Genomic DNA, 18,610 nt, shown 5'->3' on the forward strand with positions numbered 1-18,610 from the left:
TTATTGCTTTCCTGCACTTCTCTCCAAAGCCTCTACTGGCCAAAACTTCCCACATAAATTCCCAGACCACACGGTCGAAGGCTTTTTCGGCATCTAGGAGGATCATGGCCATTTCTCCCCCCGTAGCAGCACTAGCGTCAAATAGCGAGATCGCACGCGAGGTATGATCTGTAGTGCCTCTCCCTGGGACGAACCCATGCTGCCACGGAGAGACAAGCTGGCCAATGATCCCCCCAGCCTCTTTGCCCACACCTTGGAATACAGTTTGGTATCGGCGTTGATCAGCGATATTGGCCGATACGAGCCCGGATTTTCCTCCGCTTTACCCTTTTTATGGAACACTACAATATTGGTCTGTTTCCAAGAGTCAGGGATCTTTCCAGAACAAATTACTCCATTAAAAAGGTCTACGAGCAATGGGAGAATTTCCTCCCCTAAGGTCTTGTATACTTCTAGAGGTATCCCGTCTGGACCCGCGGCTTTACCTGCAGCTAAGTCCTGTAATGCAATCAATATCTCCTCTGGGGTTATATCATTCTCCAGCTGCTCCCTGTCTTTATCCTCTAGGACCGGACACAAATGTCCGGGCCATTGCCTGGATGGTACCCAGCCCGTCTCCTGATCATATAGTTTCTGGTCACTTGCTTGTCTGGATGTGCTCCAGTACCTGAGCAGGGTGTGTCATGTGCGCATACTAACCGCTTAATTTTGGTTCACTAGTCTATAAATTTCTATTTCAACTTTTTTCAGTCACAAAATGTGCCTAGTTGCGGTGGTGCATTTCGTCCGACTAAGTCTAAGTAGCAATTAGTCGTTTTGGCTTTTCAGCACTTGCCATTCTGAAATCTGCTGACACGCTGGTGTCTTGCCTGTGATTATTAGCAAAGTGTGCTCACTATTCAGATGCCCACAACCAGTGGTAGAATAATAAAAAACCACACTTTTCTCTGACATGTTGTCAGCGTGTATTTCGTGTGTATTGGCAGAACGAGCACTGCACCAGAAGTAATATATAAAACTACATTCATTTTTGACGTGATGTCATCGAGTAGTTCTTTTTCATTGGCTGAACGAGCGCTCGACATAATTCAATTATATGTTTACCCCCAGGGTGGGAAGCCAACTGCATCCAGGCCGAGTTATTTTCCAGCCGGTCCGGAGCTAAGGCGGCTCATTTGACACAGTCTGGGCTACGCCAGGAGCAACAATTCGGAATCTTTTCCGCGTTGTGGACTGGAACTACAAACATCCATGACATGATGTCATCTTGTAGTTCCATACCGGCCCGTTCTCGCGAGAGGACGCTCTCAATGCCTCAATGCTAGAGTAAACACCGCGCGGGACAGTGGAGATATCTGGTCCTGGAATCAAGGGCGGTGCGGTAATAATGAGGTACGCGATATTTATATTATACAATACCAAGAAAAGGGTGACAGATGAGGAGGCTGTGATTTGGCCAGCCCCTCCCTCACTGGTTGTGATTGGTTGAGTGTCCCCCGGCCAAGCAGTGAAGGAGTCAGAGTCCTGTGGGGATGGTGCCTCCCCCTGACTCAGTCACGGCCCGGGACACCGACGGACAGGTATGATTACCTGCCTTAGCAGCTAGTCGCTTTGGGCAGGCTATTCTGTGAGCTTTGCGCTATATATTTACAATGATGCAAACCCTTGTTTGCTTCAGCCTGTAGTTTGCAGGGAGGTGGAGGGTAGGTGTGTTGTGAACTTATCGATGGGGGCCATTTGACTCCATATACGGAATACCTGAGATTACGTAGACCTAAACACTACCAGAGTAGCTACATGCTTGGTTGCCTGGGTTGTGTAGCTGACGTAGTCGGTTTTTGTTATTGTAGAGCGGGGTCTCACATATCCTGAGCCAGGTCCAGGAAGAGGTGAGGTCCACTCCCCGGACACACTGGGTGAGTAAATAAGCTGATATATACATTGTTGTTAAAGAAGTTATTTTGTTGTTCACAGACCAGGGTAATAGATTGTGTTTTTCCTGTACGTTTGTCCTCCCTAAATAGTACACACTTAACCAGGTGCCGAAGAGAGGAGTTGAAGCAACTGAAGGAAAATTGTATCCTTTGTTGGTCTTTTCACTTGTGTGTTTTTTTCATATTTTTCACACCGTATTCACGACTGATGCAGTAGTATTGATACAGAACAGAGACCCTGACGAAAGCCGAAGGACTAATCCCTGAGTGGCTGAAACATGTTGGTCTCCCCGCAGCTATTTGTGTGTACTGCGGTGACGATATTTCACTGTTCTTGTTTTTAGTAAGGAAGGGGCAGACAATTATTAAAGTTTTCTGGGTTGAGCTCCCTATCCTTTTTTAAAAAATCACCACTTATTATAATTTTCACACTGCACTTCCCACCACATCAACAACATGTGGTAGTACCAAGTGATTGTGGGTCGCTACCCCTTATCTGGTTTTCGGGGTATGCCGGTCTCAATGATCTAGAGACACAATACCCGAATAGGACTACCAAATGATAATATTGATCATCACAAGACCGTTGATGGGAATCCTACACCAAGGGGGACTCACGTTACTGGTTCTTCACATCTGGTGATCTGGTTTGTCAGCATACTGCATTCATACCTCTGTACTATTGACAAGGTATTGAAGAGTAGAGGACTACGGTTGAATCCTCAGTTTAGACCCCTAAGTTTGTTGTTGTTTGTTGCCTCCTTCTTATCGCCTGTGCTTTCGCAGGCCTCTTCCTCCAGTTCCACTTCCAGAGGGAGTCTGTCAGACCCTGTGTTTGGAGACACAGTGATATTATTTTCTATCTCTTCTGTTAATCCAGCTTTATCTTTAATGTCCTCTTCTTTGTTTGTAAGATCAACAAGCTGCAGAGGTGAATTCACCTGATTCTCAGTATTCTTTCCACTTTCTGGGACCAGACCCGTCCCTTTAGGGTTACCGCCCCCCTCCGATACCTCCGATACCTCTTCAACAACCTCATTAAAGTCTTTATCTTTCGTGAGTTTTTGAAAGATATCCGAGATCGGGGTAGTGCCATGATTTCCTTTTGCTGTCCCATGTATTTGCGCCATTTTTTTAGCAGGAGAGTTTTGCTTTTTTTTCCTATTGCCATCTGCCTCCTTCTCAACCATTGATTCAGCCTGCTCAGCTGCAGCTTTCCTCCTTGCAGCGGCTTTGGAACTAGCAGTCTGTTTGGGAGCCATGATTTCCCTCCTCCTTTCCTTGTCCCCAAACTGCTCCTTACCATGCGCTAAGCTGCCTGACTTATCTTCAATCTTCAATCACCGTCGCCTCCAGGATGCCACGTATGCTCTCATCCGTCTTTTGGGACTCGTCGACCTGCTGTGATTTCCAGAGCCTCCGCCGCCTCCCCCTCAGTGAACTCCGCCTGCTACGAGAGCTCCGCAGCACTTGCTCGATCAACTCTGTGAGCAGTCCGGCTGCTGACACGCCTCCCGACGTGAACCTCCCCGCAGCTTGTGCTGGTTCCCATAGAAGCCGCTTAAGCAGCCGGCGGCAGGTAAAAAACATACGGCGTTTTATTTTTTAGCGAAGCCTTTTTGTAGAATATTGATTATTGCTGCCTTTTTATCTTCCGCCGTCTTTCTTGCCCATGTTGATCCTTGAGCGGTGTACGGTGTGCTGAATGGTATGCTGCAAAAGACTTGTTGTCACGCTATCTCCGACCCGACATCTCCCGGTCTCACTGCTTCCCAGCCGTCCTAAGCGGCCGCCATCTTCGCCTCAGTACATCATTAACTACTCACAGAATTATAATTGTTTTATAAGTTGGTTATCATATTGATCAAAGTTGCTATTTTGACTTTGGTCCAAGACGGTCACCCCATCCCTTATCCATCTATGGGCCTGATTCTGATGCGGTTTGGAAAGCTTCCTGACCGAATGGGTTTGGGAATGGTTTCCAACCTAATCGGATCGGAAGAGTCCAACCAACTGAGTATGATGTATACGAATGGTTCCAGATACGATTTGGTTGGACTCCCCTTGACTTCAATAGGAGCCTATGCTCTTAAGCGCGTTGTAATCGGGCCCTAGGTGGGAATACTTTCCTAACCGCATTGTAATCGGGCCCTCGGTTGGAAAGACACGTTCACGATCTGATTTGGACAGAACAAGTGCCGTTAGGAGGCCTTCCTCAATGCATCTGAATCAGGCCCTTTGAGTTTTAGGCCTCAACGATAGCAATAGAAGCAGTAAGCTTGTGAAGAAGCACAGTTGGTTATTGTTGCTACTGCAGAGAATTGGTAGAAAGGTGTGGCTTTAAATTCTGGCTCAGCCTTTCATCCTTCAGAGGGCGATAACACAGACATCCTTAGGTTCAGTAAAAGAAATTGCTCTATATTAATGCCAAGACGTCTGCCTCTGAGTTTTCCTTTAATCGTATAACGCATAATTAATGTACCCTTCCTTTGCTGTGTAATTTAACCAAGCTTGCCACGCAGTTTGCGCTCACACTGTCGTACAATTCCATTGGCTTTCTAACGGCGCCAATATTTGGGAGGAAGGAGATTTTAGGAGCAGACCGATTCGGCCACATTTTCATTGTGATAAGTTGTGCAGGCAGGGGCAACCCAGAAAGGCACAACACGGATCTTCACTCATGTACCCCTACACTTTGACTGTGGTTACCCAGGCTTTCAGGAATAATCTCTGATTGTGGATTTTGAAGACTTTACAAAGCAGTGAGGCATCGATAACTGTACTGTTTATGCAGGCTCCAGTAATTGCTTTTTGGCAACGCCTACAGCCTGCAGTGCTGCACCTCAGATGGAAACACAAGTCTTTTTAAGGGCCTACCCAATAGGGTGCAGTCAGCAGCCCAGCCCCCTGAGTGACACATAAAACCGGTCATCAAACTTGGATCTTCTCTGCTTCATTTATTGCGCGTACGTGTGTTCCTTCGTCTCAATCTTGTATATTTTAATTTGTGTGCCTCACTGCCAACTTTAGCTTGTGTTTTATGAAAAATGTAATAGTGTAAGGGTGGCTCAATGAAATAGAGGGGCATATTTACAAGGCGTTATTGCCACCAGAACTTCTCTTTTTAGGATGTTCTGGTGGCGATAACCCCTTCACTTTATAGAACCGCCTTGTAAATAAGACCCTATTCACGCAGCACTTAGCATGAAAGGGGCAGGCAATGGGTGTTGCAGTGAGCGTCCCGCTGCAACACCCATTGATTTTTGACACTGCTCCCTATTTACAAGCCTGGCATAAATAAAGAGGCAGTGCCAAAAATAAGACCAGGGAAAACCTGAACTTAACATGGCGCAACAAGGAGAAATTATTAATTTCTCCTAATTTTTGCTGTTTCTATGCAGCACACATAGAAAGAGAAAATCACCTATAGTTATTGTTCATGTGCAGGTAGGTGTACCTTCCTGCACATAAACAATCATTAAATCTTGCAGCACACATAGAAGTTAAAAATCTCGATTAGTGATTGTGTATGTGCTGGAAGGGACACCGTCCAGCACATGAACAATCATTCCCTGCAAAGCATGCACCCTTGCACCTGCACTATGGTGCATGGTTGCCTGCGCTGGCCCTAGGCAGCTAAATTTAGTTCCAGCACTAGGGAAAACTCAGAGAGCTGCGCCACAATATTGTAAATACGGCATATGCCTGAATTTTCAGAATTTTGGAGAGCGGCATTACTAATTGTGGCGTAACACTGCGCTTCGCAATTCTGTTGTAAATCTGCGCCAGACTGACTTCCACACAAGCACGCAATATGTTTAATCAGGGTCGCTGGGATTAAAAGCAAGACGTCCTTGCTGCAAAGCTGACTATTTGGCGCCTTGACCACTGCACCTGACCATGTCTGATCAGAGCTGCTAAACTGATTTGTGGTCCAGTATATCTGATTTCTGTAGTACCCACTTGTGTAGTGTAGCTATAAGTAGGCGATTAAACAAGCGGCTATATAATATCTTCAAGAGGAAAAAGAATGCTGTAGACTATACTGATTCAGAAAAGGAGGTGGTGATGAACAGAGTGTCTGAATTAAGCAGACCACTCTTACCCAGTCCAAAGATCAGGGCTTGATCCATCACCGTTATTTAGCTCACTGCCCCATCCTAGCTCAGAACCTGGCTATATGCAAATTAGTCTGTCCCTGGCCCAGTGCATCATGGGAACAGGGCAGACCAAACTACCAAGCCAATTCTTCACCAGAAAGGAGACAAGCTTCCGGGGACCGGTTTCTGGCATTACAGCCGTCGTCGGCCCGGCTTGCTTGAATCCTGATGGAGCAGTGAGCAAGGGACTCATGTCTGAGTATACCCTGCCACACCTATAGTGGCCAAAAACGATTCAGAAAAGGAGGTGGTGATGAACAGAGTGTCTGAATTAAGCAGACCACTCTTACCCAGTCCAAAGATCAGGGCTTGATCCATCACCGTTATTTAGCTCACTGCCCCATCCCAGCACCTGGCTATATGCAAATTAGTCTGTCCCTGGCCCAGTGCATCATGGGAACAGGGCAGACCAAACTACCAAGCCAATTCTTCACCAGAAAGGAGACAAGCTTCCGGGGACCGGTTTCTGGCATTACAGCCGTCGTCGGCCCGGCTTGCTTGAATCCTGATGGAGCAGTGAGCAAGGGACTCATGTCTGAGTATACCCTGCCACACCTATAGTGGCCAAAAACGATTCAGAAAAGGAGGTGGTTATGAACAGAGTGTCTGAATTAAGCAGACCACTCTTACCCAGTCCAAAGATCAGGGCTTGATCCATCACCGTTATTTAGCTCACTGCCCCATCCCAGCTCAGAACTATACTGAACATTGGTCGAAAAGTGGAATGCATACTACTCAACACACGCTCGCCCACAAGCACGCCATAGAACTCTGGAACCTACTCAGCTCATCCTCCCCGGGCGTCGCTTTCCTGATGGAGACCTGGATGAACTCCTCCTCAGCACCCGACATCGCTAAAAGATCACCTGGAGGGACCGCACCAACAGAGCAGGAGTAGGAATCGCTATCGTCCACAGGAACACTCTCAGAATCTCGACCAGCACCGATGACACCCTCAGCGCTGCCGAACACCTGCACTTGCAGATCAACATCGATCCTAACACCACCCTCAGAGGAACCCTCATCTACAGACCCCCTGGACCCCGGCCACAGTTCAGCGACTCCATTGCTGACTTCATCAGCACGCACGCCCTTGCATCCACGGACTGCATCCTCCTAGGAGACCTGAACTTCCACCTTGAGAACACCAACGACAGCAACTCCACCACCCTGCTCGCCAACCTCGGACTAAAAATAGCTCGTCATGATTCCCACCCACTCTGCCGGACACACGCTCGACCCCATCTTCTCTACCAGCAACCACGTCACCTTCAGCCACAACACCAAACTCCACTGGACGGACCACCGCAGCATCCACTTCACCTTCAAGAAACCCACCACGCAACACCACCCACAATAGAGTCCCCGCCGCCGCTGGAACAAGGTCACCGAAGACCAGCTAATCGCCACCCTCACACAAAACCCGCCAACCGACAACACCGACACTGCCGCCGGAATGGATCAGTGACTGCGCCAAAGCTCTCGCCCAATCAAAAAACCTTCAAACAGACGCACTGACAGAAAAGGCATCTTGTTCATTGCCAACCTTCAGGCATCCAAGCAGACCTGCTGAAGACTCGAGAAGAAACGGCATCACGAACAGACACCGGACAGCAATGCTGCCCACAAGAACGCCATCCAGAGACACCACCAACTCATCCGAACCGCCAAAGGACCTCCATCAAGGAACGCATCGACAACAACGCACACAACAGCAAAGAGCTCTTCAACATCGTGAAGGAACTCTCCAAACCCAGCTCGAACTCCAACTCCAACGACATCCTGCCCTCGCAAGACTTCTGCGACTCCCTAGCCACCTTCTTTCAAAGCAAGATCACAGACATCCACAACAGCTTCAACAACCAGCCCCCCCGACAGCCACCGACACCTCAGACTCAACGCCCCAAGTCACGACTACCTCCTGTGCTCCTGGACCCACGTCAACGACGACGACACCATCAAAATCATGAACACCATCCACTCCAGCTCACCATCCGACCCCTGCCCGCACCACATCTTCGGCAAAAGCAAGCTCCACCATCGCACCCCATCTCCGGAAGATCGCCAACAACTCCTTCGAGACCGACACCTTCCCGGAGAGCTGGAAGCACGCCGAGAGCAACGCCTTACTCAAGAAACCCAAGGCGGACCCTAAGGACCTCAAGAAAGTCCAGCTGATCTCCCTACTCGTGTTCCTGGCGAAAGTCATCGAGCAGATTGTCAACAGGCAACTGACCCGCTTCCTCAAGGAGAACACCACCCTGGACACGTCCCAATCAATATTCCGCAGCAACCACAGCACTGAAACTGCCCTCATCGCTGTCACCGACGACATCAGAACCCTGCTGGACAACCGAGAAACCGCAGCCCTCATCCTCCTGGACCTTTTGGCTGCCTCAACACCGTCTACCACCACACCCTACGCACATGCCTCCACAATGCAGGGATCCGTGACAAAGCCATGGACTGGACCACCTCCTTCCTCACCAGCAGAACCCAGAGCGTCCGCCTCCCTCCATTCCGATCTGAAGCCACCAAGATCATCTGCGGCGTACCCCAAGGATCATTCCTCAGCACGACACTCTTCAACGTCTACATGGCACTGTTCGCCAACATAGCCCGATCGCATGACCTCAACATCATCTCATTTGCCGATGACACCCAGCTGATCCTCTCCCTCACCAAGGCCCCCATCACTGCCAAAAGCAACCTCCATGAAGGAATGAAAGCTGTTGCCGAATGGATGAAGAACAGCCGCCTGAAACTGAACTCTGACAAGATGGAGGTCCTCCTCCTCGGGCTCCACCTTGTCTGCCTGGGACGATTCCTGGTGGCTGGCCACACTGGGAGCTGCTCCGACACCCACCAACCACGCACGCAACCTGGGATTCATCCTAGACTCATCGCTATGAAGGACCCAGCAAGTCAACGCCGTCTCCTCCTCCTGCTTCAACACCCTCCGCATGCTCTGCAAGATCTACAGATGGATCCCCACCGGAACCAGAAGGGCGGTCACCCAGGCCCTCGTCAGCAGCAGACTGGACTACGGCAACGCCCTCTAAGTGGAAACCACAGGCAAACTCCAGAAACAACTACAACGCATACAGAATGCCTCTGCGCGCCTCATCCTTGATATACCACGCTACAGCCACATCACAGCCCACCTGAGAGACCTGCACTGGCTCCCCATCAACAAAAGGATCACCTTCAAGCTCCTCACCCACTCTCACAAGGCACTCCACAACACCGGACCAGCATACCTCAACAAACAACTCACCTTCTACACCTCAAAACGCCAGCTTCACTCCGCTGACCTCACCCTCGCCACCGTTCCACGCATCCGCAGAACGACCGCCCGTGGCAGATCATTCTCCCACTTCGCCGCCAAGACATGGTACACCCTCCCCAACCACCTGTGGCAGACCCAGGACCCACTGACCTTCAGGAGACTTCTCAAGACCTGGCATTCTGAGCAATAGCAGCAGCACCCCCCCTCCCCAATGCCTTGAGACCCTCACGGGTGAGTAGTGCGCTTTACAAATGTTTGATTGATTGATTGAATGCTGCCATGATTTAGAGCAGGTTGTAAAGAGTGATGGTGGCAATTTGGGAAACATCCTTTACGACTAAACTTTTACAACACGGTACCGTTACCACGCAGGTTTTACAACGCAAGTCGTTACAACGACTTGCGCTGGAGGGCGCTGTAGGATAGGGAATAGTTTAATTTACTATCCAACACCTTCCCTACTATCCACGGGGACTGGAGTTGGAATAGAAAATTAAACTATTCCACTATCCAGCGCCCCCAATGCAAGTCATTGTAACGACGCGTTGTAAAACCTGCGTGGTAACGGTACGCGTTGTAAAAGCACGCATTGTTCCGCCATACATCCAGCAATTTTGTGTATGTCAATTAAAAGCTAATAAAAAGTGTGTATATATTTGTGATTTTATGTATAGTATTTAGCTTTGTGTGCATTTAAGTACTTTTCCGCTTTAAATGTAACAGCACTGAAAATGATTTATTGAGTGCTATTATGTGTGTTGTTGAGTTTCGAGTCTTCAACCCCTCTCCCCTCCCTGAGGGAATCTTGCTTTGTCATTGCTTCCTTGTGAGTGAAGCAACGGCGTAGCGTGGTTTGCCAGCGCCCGGGGCAAACTTTTAAAAGAAAGTATTGCACCCCCTAACCCGTGGACCATTAGCTCAGGAATTGCTAACGGTCCACACGGTCCACGGGTTAGGGGGCTCAATACTTTCTTTTAAACTTTGGCGCCCCTAAGAACTTTGTGCCCGTGGCAACCGCCCCTGTGGACCCACACTCTACGCCATTGGAATCAAGAGTCTGGCTTTCAATTATGGGTAGTATAGTATGTGGACGCAGGGTCAACAGTGGTATACTACCTTAGATGACGCAAAAGAGGCTGAGCAATCCTTGGATGCCTCTTGGCCGCAAAAAAGTCCTCACAAAAGTCTTGAATTAGCCTACGAGGGAGAGTGGTTGTTCAAGGACTTTGAGAAGATTCTTTACTTCAGAGGAGTTACGCTGAAGTCCCCCCTAGGTAGTTGACTTGGTGTACTGGACTTTGAGTTCCTTTTCACGTGTGATATTCTATAGGATGGGGTGCAAAATCTGAATGGTACCAATCTCCTGAGCTACTTTTGCTCAGACTATTACTTGTGAAAGAGATGTTAGGTTATATTTATCTGGAAAATCTTTGCAGAATATTATTGACTAGCCAACCATCCAACTTCTTGGGAATGGGAAATGTTTAATCAAACATGCACTTAATGGTCCTACTGCTACAGATCAATGAGAGATTTTTGATATTCTGCTAGAAGCAGACCAGCATCAGATCTGTTTTTTACCCCAAACGCTCATTTGTGTTTTTTTCATCCATATGCCTCATATAAGTTGCTCCTTCTCTGCAGACAATGGTCAGGCTTATTAGTCAGAAATAGCTGCTACATCCAATCTGCCATCTCAAGCATCTTATCTATGGTGCTGACCAGCAGCCAGCAGGCATGTTCAAACAGGAGCCCATGACCAAAGAATCCATCGTCATCATATCTCTGTGAGTTAAGCAGTTCATCTCTCTTGAAGAGTGAACGGTAGTGCCAGGAGCATCCTTCAACCGTCCGAGAATGGCAACTCACTCTAACATCTCAGCACATAGGATTATATCTCACTGACTCTAGCATTGCTTGTGATCAGAGGCAGAATATTAAATGGAACACGGCCTTAACCCTCAAACTCATTCATTTTGTACTCTGTGCTATGGTCCATAAAAAGTGGGCCATAGAACAAAAAGGATGTCCAACTTATTTCTACAAAGGTGAAATCCATGCCAGATTGTCAAGATATTTGTATGAAAAAACATAAAGGTACAATTCATCTAAGCCATAGTCTGTTATATAGTTGTTGATTATCCAGAAAATGTGGCATGGATCCAACCTTCATAGAGTAGCATTCCACATCCTTGAACTAGGAGCAGTGCTATCGTGAGGCTGGAGTCTCTAAAACCCAGGAAGATTAGAACCACGCGTAAGATATTCATGAGGTTAGTCTTTTAAATCTGGAATGCTTTGCCCACTACCTTCAACATTGATTTGTCTTTACAGTCCTATATAAAAAACTTTAAATCACTTTAGTTCTGTGCGCTGCATTGGTATGAGTGTTTCAGTTTGTTTCTTTGTAAAATACGGATGCAGCCTAACCCTGAACCTAGCCACAAATCTAACCTTAATCCCATGCCCCATTTAAAATTTAGCACACGTTTTATTAAACACAAGTGTCCATATATAATTGAGAGACACAAATTAATGCACCAGAGCTAAGTGGGTGTATCATATTGCATGGCTTGATTTAGTAGACTGGAAAGGATTGGTTTGATGTTACACATGTTGACATCTTTAGGGCTTACTACAACTTTAGAAAAATATTAAATAAATTAGCTGCAAATGCAAAGAGGAAAAGAACATACCTGCTCTGTACTGTGCCCGCTGACCTTCTGCTGGCACTGTTTTTCCAGCTGTGCGATAATCAAACTTTGGTTGTTGATGAGGGACGCCAGAAGGCTGTACTTGTCCTGGAGGTCCTGGTACTTGGTAGCAATTCTCAGGACTTCAGCAGTGCTGTTGAGGACCATGTTTTCCAGCTGTGAAGCCTCCAGTGTGTGGTCCTTCTTCTGGATGATCTCGTGCAGCAGCTGGGTGTAGAGTTGGGTGATCCGCGAGTTCATGTTTCGGCTCTCCTTGCGCAGGAATTTGACCTCGTTGACCACGTTCCCGTCCACATCCACCATCTGCTTGAGCTGCTCAATCTGCAGCTGCTGCTTCCGAAGCTCCTCCTTCAAGTCGTGGAGCTCGGTTTTGTTGACGCTTGACCCATCAAGGTTCTTGGAGTTCACACAGATTGCCCCTGAGAGTTTTTGTTGGGGCACTATAAAGGTGTACGCACACTTCCCTGTACTCTGTTTGTCAGGAGTGCGGCTGTAGCGAGCTTTGGTGTGGTGTTCGGCATCTGCAGCATACTCTTCTTCCCCTTCAGTGTCTGAAAGTACTAAACCTACCAACAGCACTATCACAACCCTTGTGTATGTCTTCATTCTTCCAGTAGTAGTGCTGCCAGCCACGTATAAAGTTCCTGCTGTTGAAAACAAAATAATATACATTTAAGAGACATGTAAGACTTCTGAGAAGCCCTATAGCATCGCTGTGATTGTCTCTATATATATCACTGAAAGTGTAAAACATTCACGGTTTTGTGTGAAACTATACGCTCTATGCGGACCACTTCAGTTTGTGATCCACATGTCACGCTAATAAGAGTTGTTGGCACTGTATTGAGGCTTGATAGAACTTTAACTACAAGGTGTTACTATAACCAAGACTTGATTTTCTTAATTATGAACACCTGATAGATTGAGTTGCTCATCTTTGATTTAGACAGCAGTCATCTTGATGAGGATTTTGTTTGAAATCTCCCTGAAAATGTAAGAACCCCTGTTAATGTCCATGCAGAATTGTGGCACTGTGCAAAATTTTGACTGAAATCTCTCCTGACACTCTATATAAAGAGCCAATCGGTCTTGCATTGTCAATGCACCTCCCCCCCCCCCAACAAAAAACTCTGGTAATTGGCTTTGCCAGTGCTTGTTAAATTGAGCCAACTTTGGTAAAGTTATTAGATGCAACTGGCCCTCTTGGAAGATGGCCATCACGCTGAAGCAATGTGGGGGTCGTCCTGAAATGCTAGAAAATAAATTTCCCTGAATAATCTTGATTGATGCTGAACTGGAATTTCTAATGGTAACATGCAATATGTCGTTCAATCATGTAATGTACTACTGTGATTTCAATCAATAAACAAAGTTTAAAAAAGAAAAAGAAAATAAAGTTCTGACCTTTCCATCATGCAATGTAGCAGTCGAGTGTAAAGCAACGTAGCAGTAATTGCGAAGGTATATAAAATAACACATACATTAAAGACGTCCTCACGTTGCATCATGCAAAGTGGGGACCGTCTTGGAAATATAAAAAAAATACACATAAGGAAGATGGGCAGCGACGACTATTGGCTTTTCCAATCACTCCGCAGTTTTAAAAGCATCTTTCATTGCTAGGGGCAATAGTGGCGGGGAGGAGGGTGGGGGTGGGGGAGGCGGGACATCACACCCACAGAGTTCTAAAACACAAATGATTTTTGAAAAACTTTTAAAAGTTTCCTGAGGACAGCAGAGGAAGGATACACTTAACCAATCAATAACAAGAGTGAAACCTAAATACTCCAGTGTCGAGACGACGCAAGAATAGGGAGAAAATCTATCGATCCAGGAGGGTTAAAGATGCCAAGAGGCCGTCCAGTTCTAAGCAAACAGGAAGGCCTCTTTGAGAAGTACAGAAGTATTGATTACAATGCTGTTTATGAGACAGCTACAGCTGTTTTCAGTGAAATCGCAAAAAGGATTTAAAAATCTGCTACAAAAAAAAATGGTAGCAAAGACATATGTGACAGTGAATCTGTACTAGATTACTTAATTCCTCAGAAAGAAGCTGAAGCTGCGTTTTACACTGTATTTCAGGGTTAAGACACCTGCTGGAGAGATCATTGTGTGATTAGCAATTTTGAGGGGAGTATAATAGTGGTAAGATAACTCTAGTGGTTAAGGGCGTTCTGGGAGAGTTTTGTGTTTTGTCCAGTCATAGTTCTGAACAATAAAGTAGCATGAATGGTTAATTTGCCTGCTGCAAAGCACATTATGAAACATGCAGATCACAGATTTGTATTTTATTTAGATATGAAAGTGGGCTATGGCTTTTAATACGGAGATCCTTTTGTTACTTCCAGTTCATAAATTGCAAGCCTTCTAATATAGCACAGTGATGTATTTACCGGCATCCAGCAGCTGCATGCAAACTGTAAATAATGGGATTAGATCCGTATTTTTTTTTTTGTATTTATATATTATATATATAAATTTATATATATATAAAATTATTTTTTTTCTCAATCTGTTGTTATTCTAAGAGTTTCTTTTAGAATATAAAGCCTTGTTAGTACAGATACAGGAGGGCTGGCCACTGGAAGCTCGAGCTAGACTTGAGCCAGATGCCTGGCTCAGGCTCACCTCGAGGTCTTCCTGAACCTTGAGCTCACAACCAGGGCCGAACTGGCCGTAGCGGGCCCCGGGCAATCCCCCGGTGCGCCACATGGGCTGAAAAACGGTCCTGGCAAAGAGCTCGGCAGCACCCACAACCCCCGGGAGGGGGGTGGGGTGGGGGGGTGGGTCTTGGGGGGGTCTGGCCGAGCACTTTGCCAGGGCCGGTTTTGGTTCCCAGTCCGGCCCTGCTCAAAACGAGCCGAGCTTTCATGTGGTTTCTGCCTTCCTCCCTTGCTATACCCTCATACATAGAGTTGAAAGCAAAGTATTGAAATTTGAGATAAAAAGAGAGACAAATACCCATTTAGTGACTGATTTGCATGAAGTAAAACCAGAAAACATGGGACTACACCAAGCTTACTCACATAACCAATTGTGTGATCTTAGACAAATATTTTATTTCCCCGATCCGTCTTTTTCTTCATTACCACGTATGAAAACACCTTCAAATAATTGAGTACAGAATAAGAGCTGTAAAAACATTCATTGTGTTTAATTTAACATACTATAATGTTGATGTAGCTATAAGTATCTCCTTTGTACTTACTTAATAGCCCAGGTCTATGAGTTTTCAGGGCGTACCCCGTTAAAACTCAATGCTATAAGAATCTAGGCCACAACAGGGTGCACATGATAGCTGTCTTGCCTCGTACTTCACTAATGGCATTGTTGCCAGGGCTGGGCAGGCACAGTTCTAAGTCAAAGCTTCCACATCTTTTCTCAGCGACTAGAGTGACGGCTACAGTGTCTGAATTTACAAGTTTTGCTTTCGAAAAGGTGTGACAGAAGACGGGTATCGCTGGAAAGTCTGTTTCTCATGAAGCCCACCTGAGAGTGATTGACCAAGGATGGCAACAACAGCTCAAATCTTTTACAAAGTATTTTGGCATAGATTTTTGTGTCTAAGTTTATTAGTGAGATAGGTCTATAGTTTTTCATAAGCAGAGGGTCCTTACCCTCTTTCGGGATAACCACAATGGTGGCCTCACTGGTTGTGCTAGTGATGGAGCCTGAGTCTGAGAAGTGACGGAATAGGGCTAGTAGAGTGGTGTTACGGGCAGAGGCGAATGTTTTATAGAACTTAGTAGTGAAGTCTGGGCCCGGATCTATGTTAGGATTGAGGGAATCAATAGCACTAGTCACCTCCTTCATCGATATTGGTGCACTAAGCCATTATTTCTGCTGGTTCGAGATAGATGGGAGGGGAAACATCCTGAACGACAACTCCGGAACAACAGGTCCGGAGTCACGCAAGCGGAACAACGACTTGCCTGAACTACGACTCAGCCATAACCTCACATGTGTGTGGTTAAGGCTGAGTCGGTCTAGTGTTCGGGCAGGGCGGACGAGCGTTGCAGAGGAACAGATAAGAGGGGATGAGTTTCAAGGGGTGGGGGAGTTTAGGGTTAGATTTTAGGGGTTGGAGTTTAGATTTTAGGGGGTATGGGTGTTCATATGTATTTAAAAGGTGGGTGAATTAATTTATAAGTTGTGGAGCTCGATTTAAGGAGGTGGGGGTGAACGTGAATATTTTTTAGGGAGGGGGAAATTCATTCATTCATTCATTCATTCATAAACTTTATTCGACAGTTAAGCCATTGAAGCACAAGATAAAATCAATCATCAATAAACTAAGCAATCTAAATGCAACCGTTATATACATATACATTCGATATAAATAGATAAGATACAATTAAATTCTATATAACGACTATCGAATACACAGGTTAAAAACATATAAGCATAATATATAAGCATAAAATGATTGTTGTATAAGTTTAAAAGATACCATTATTAACATGTTACTAGTAGTACTAATATTGGATGAAAAGTGATTCTGTAAAACACGGTGACAAGCATGCAATCAGAGTAGACATTCCTCTCTTGCTTATACAAGAGGTTATTATTGCTTATATTTAACTTGAACCTAGAACGATAAGAAAGTGGGCTGTCTGCTAGCTAACCGGGAGCATTGTTTTTGATCGTATTGCCCAAGCCCAGTTCAAAAACTTCGCCACTGCAATGGCGGTGGGTGGATTGGGGTCTGTACTTAGTATTCTCAGAGCCTCAACATATCTTTGAGTGCCCATTTGTCGACAAATTGGTATTATCCATTTGCGGCGAGGTGCAATATGTAAAGGACAGAAGAACAGGATGTGGCTTACAGTTTCTTGCTGGTCCAAGCACATAAGGCATCTGTCATTAGATGACCCCACCCATTTGCCTGTGAATAACCTTGTTGGGAGAGTACCCACCCTAAGTTGGAAGTACAGTTTGCGGTCGTAGGGCTTTTCAATAAAATCCCAATACTTTTCTAACATTGGCCAAGGCTTAGGTTCAAGGAATCGTCCTGTGAGTTGGGATGAAAGACCTTTCAAAAATGTTGATGAGAGGACCTTATCCCCGTATCTTTCCTTCAAGATTGTTTTAGAAGGAAAGACTGCATTCAGAGGGTCATCCCATAGCTCAGGCATACCCAACCTCACAAGCAGATATCTAATCTCCTTCAGCCCTTTAATTTTATGAAAAGGATCGTTTTTAATGATGTCCAAAAGGCCTTGGGCGTAGTGGGAGTGTTCCTCAGTACTCCATATTCTACACCAGTAAAGTAATGGGCGAAGTGTTGCCAGCTTGTCAACTGATTTCCTGCCTAAATCCCATAGTAGCGGTGTCGGTGGGGTGCTTTGTGGGACGCTAGTAACTTTGCGAAAAAACTCATTCTCCACCAAGGACAGACATTTTAGGTTCTCGAACCCCCACAGTTCGGCTCCATATAGGGCCAACTCAAAACCTTCATCCCATAGATGTCAAGTACTGGGCTAATTGGTTTACACCCAGATAAGTAAAGGCGCTAACCTGCTCTAGTGGGAGGTTATTCATAAACACACTTCCTCTGAAAGATTTGTGCTCGTTGAAGGACATGAATTTGGTCTTGGCAGTATTTATTTCCAGACCGCGCAGGAGGCAAAAGTCTCCGAACCGCTGGAAGGCCCGCTGGAGGCCGCTCTGTGTTTTAGAAATAAGCAAGGTATCGTCCACAAACATGAGGATTGGGATACGAGTACCTGCCAGCACCTGAGCATCCGGGGGGTCAAGGAAAGGAAGTCTGCTACCCCGTTGATGAAGAGCGAGAACAGGGTAGGCGCCATAACGCATCCCTGACGCACTCTCCGCTCAACGGGAAAGGTTTCCGTCACCTAACCCTGCATCCCCCACCGAACCCCGCCAATAGAGGGTAATGAAACAAAAAACTTGGTCTATTGTGCTTGTTTGTGGGCGGAAACCGGCCTGCAGAGGACTCAGGATATTATTTTCGTCCATCCAGGTTTGCATCTTACCCAAAACCAGTCTACCCATAATCTTCTGGATTGAGTCGATTAGGCTAATAGGCCTATAATTGCCTGCGACAGACTTGTCCCCTTTTTTATACACCGGAATGTACTTTCCTATAACAGACCCGTGCCTCTTTTACCTTACTTGGGTCCTTCATTTTTAGGGCTAAACCCAACTTGGTCCGTGCTTGTCTACAAGCCACATTGTACCACCCTTTGGGTTTCTTACTTGATTTGCTTCTCCCTGGGCCTAACTTACAGAAGTGGGTTTTTAGATTAGCAAAAAGTTCAGTATGGGCATTGATCATAAGGAGATGGAAATCCTTACTAGTGACACTAGTCCTCAGTTCTACTAATACCTTACTTGCTTCATTTTGTATGGTGATTAGGGTATCTGGCTGATCCATGACTTTGCTCCACTTAAGGTGGCGCATGTCATTGGTTAAGGCAAGATCTGGCACTGATCTACCCTGGGTTGCTGCTAGAGCACCAACTATATCCAACTTAATTAATGAAGCAG

The 18,610-nt window shown here is 46.2% G+C and overlaps 1 protein-coding gene across 1 annotated transcript in view; it reads right to left on the minus strand.

The window, feature by feature from the left end:
• ANGPTL6 (angiopoietin like 6) overlaps nt 1-18,610 on the minus strand; it is a 206,589-nt gene that overhangs the window by 160,664 nt on the left and 27,315 nt on the right. The window contains exon 2 of the mRNA XM_078640069.1: nt 12,080-12,744. Coding sequence (XP_078496195.1) covers nt 12,080-12,703 — 624 coding nt within the window. The 5' untranslated portion in view covers nt 12,704-12,744. The remainder of the gene's footprint in view (nt 1-12,079; nt 12,745-18,610) is intronic.

Source organism: Lissotriton helveticus, chromosome 1_1 (assembly GCF_964261635.1).
Source record: "Lissotriton helveticus chromosome 1_1, aLisHel1.1, whole genome shotgun sequence".
Lineage (NCBI taxonomy): Eukaryota > Metazoa > Chordata > Amphibia > Caudata > Salamandridae > Lissotriton > Lissotriton helveticus.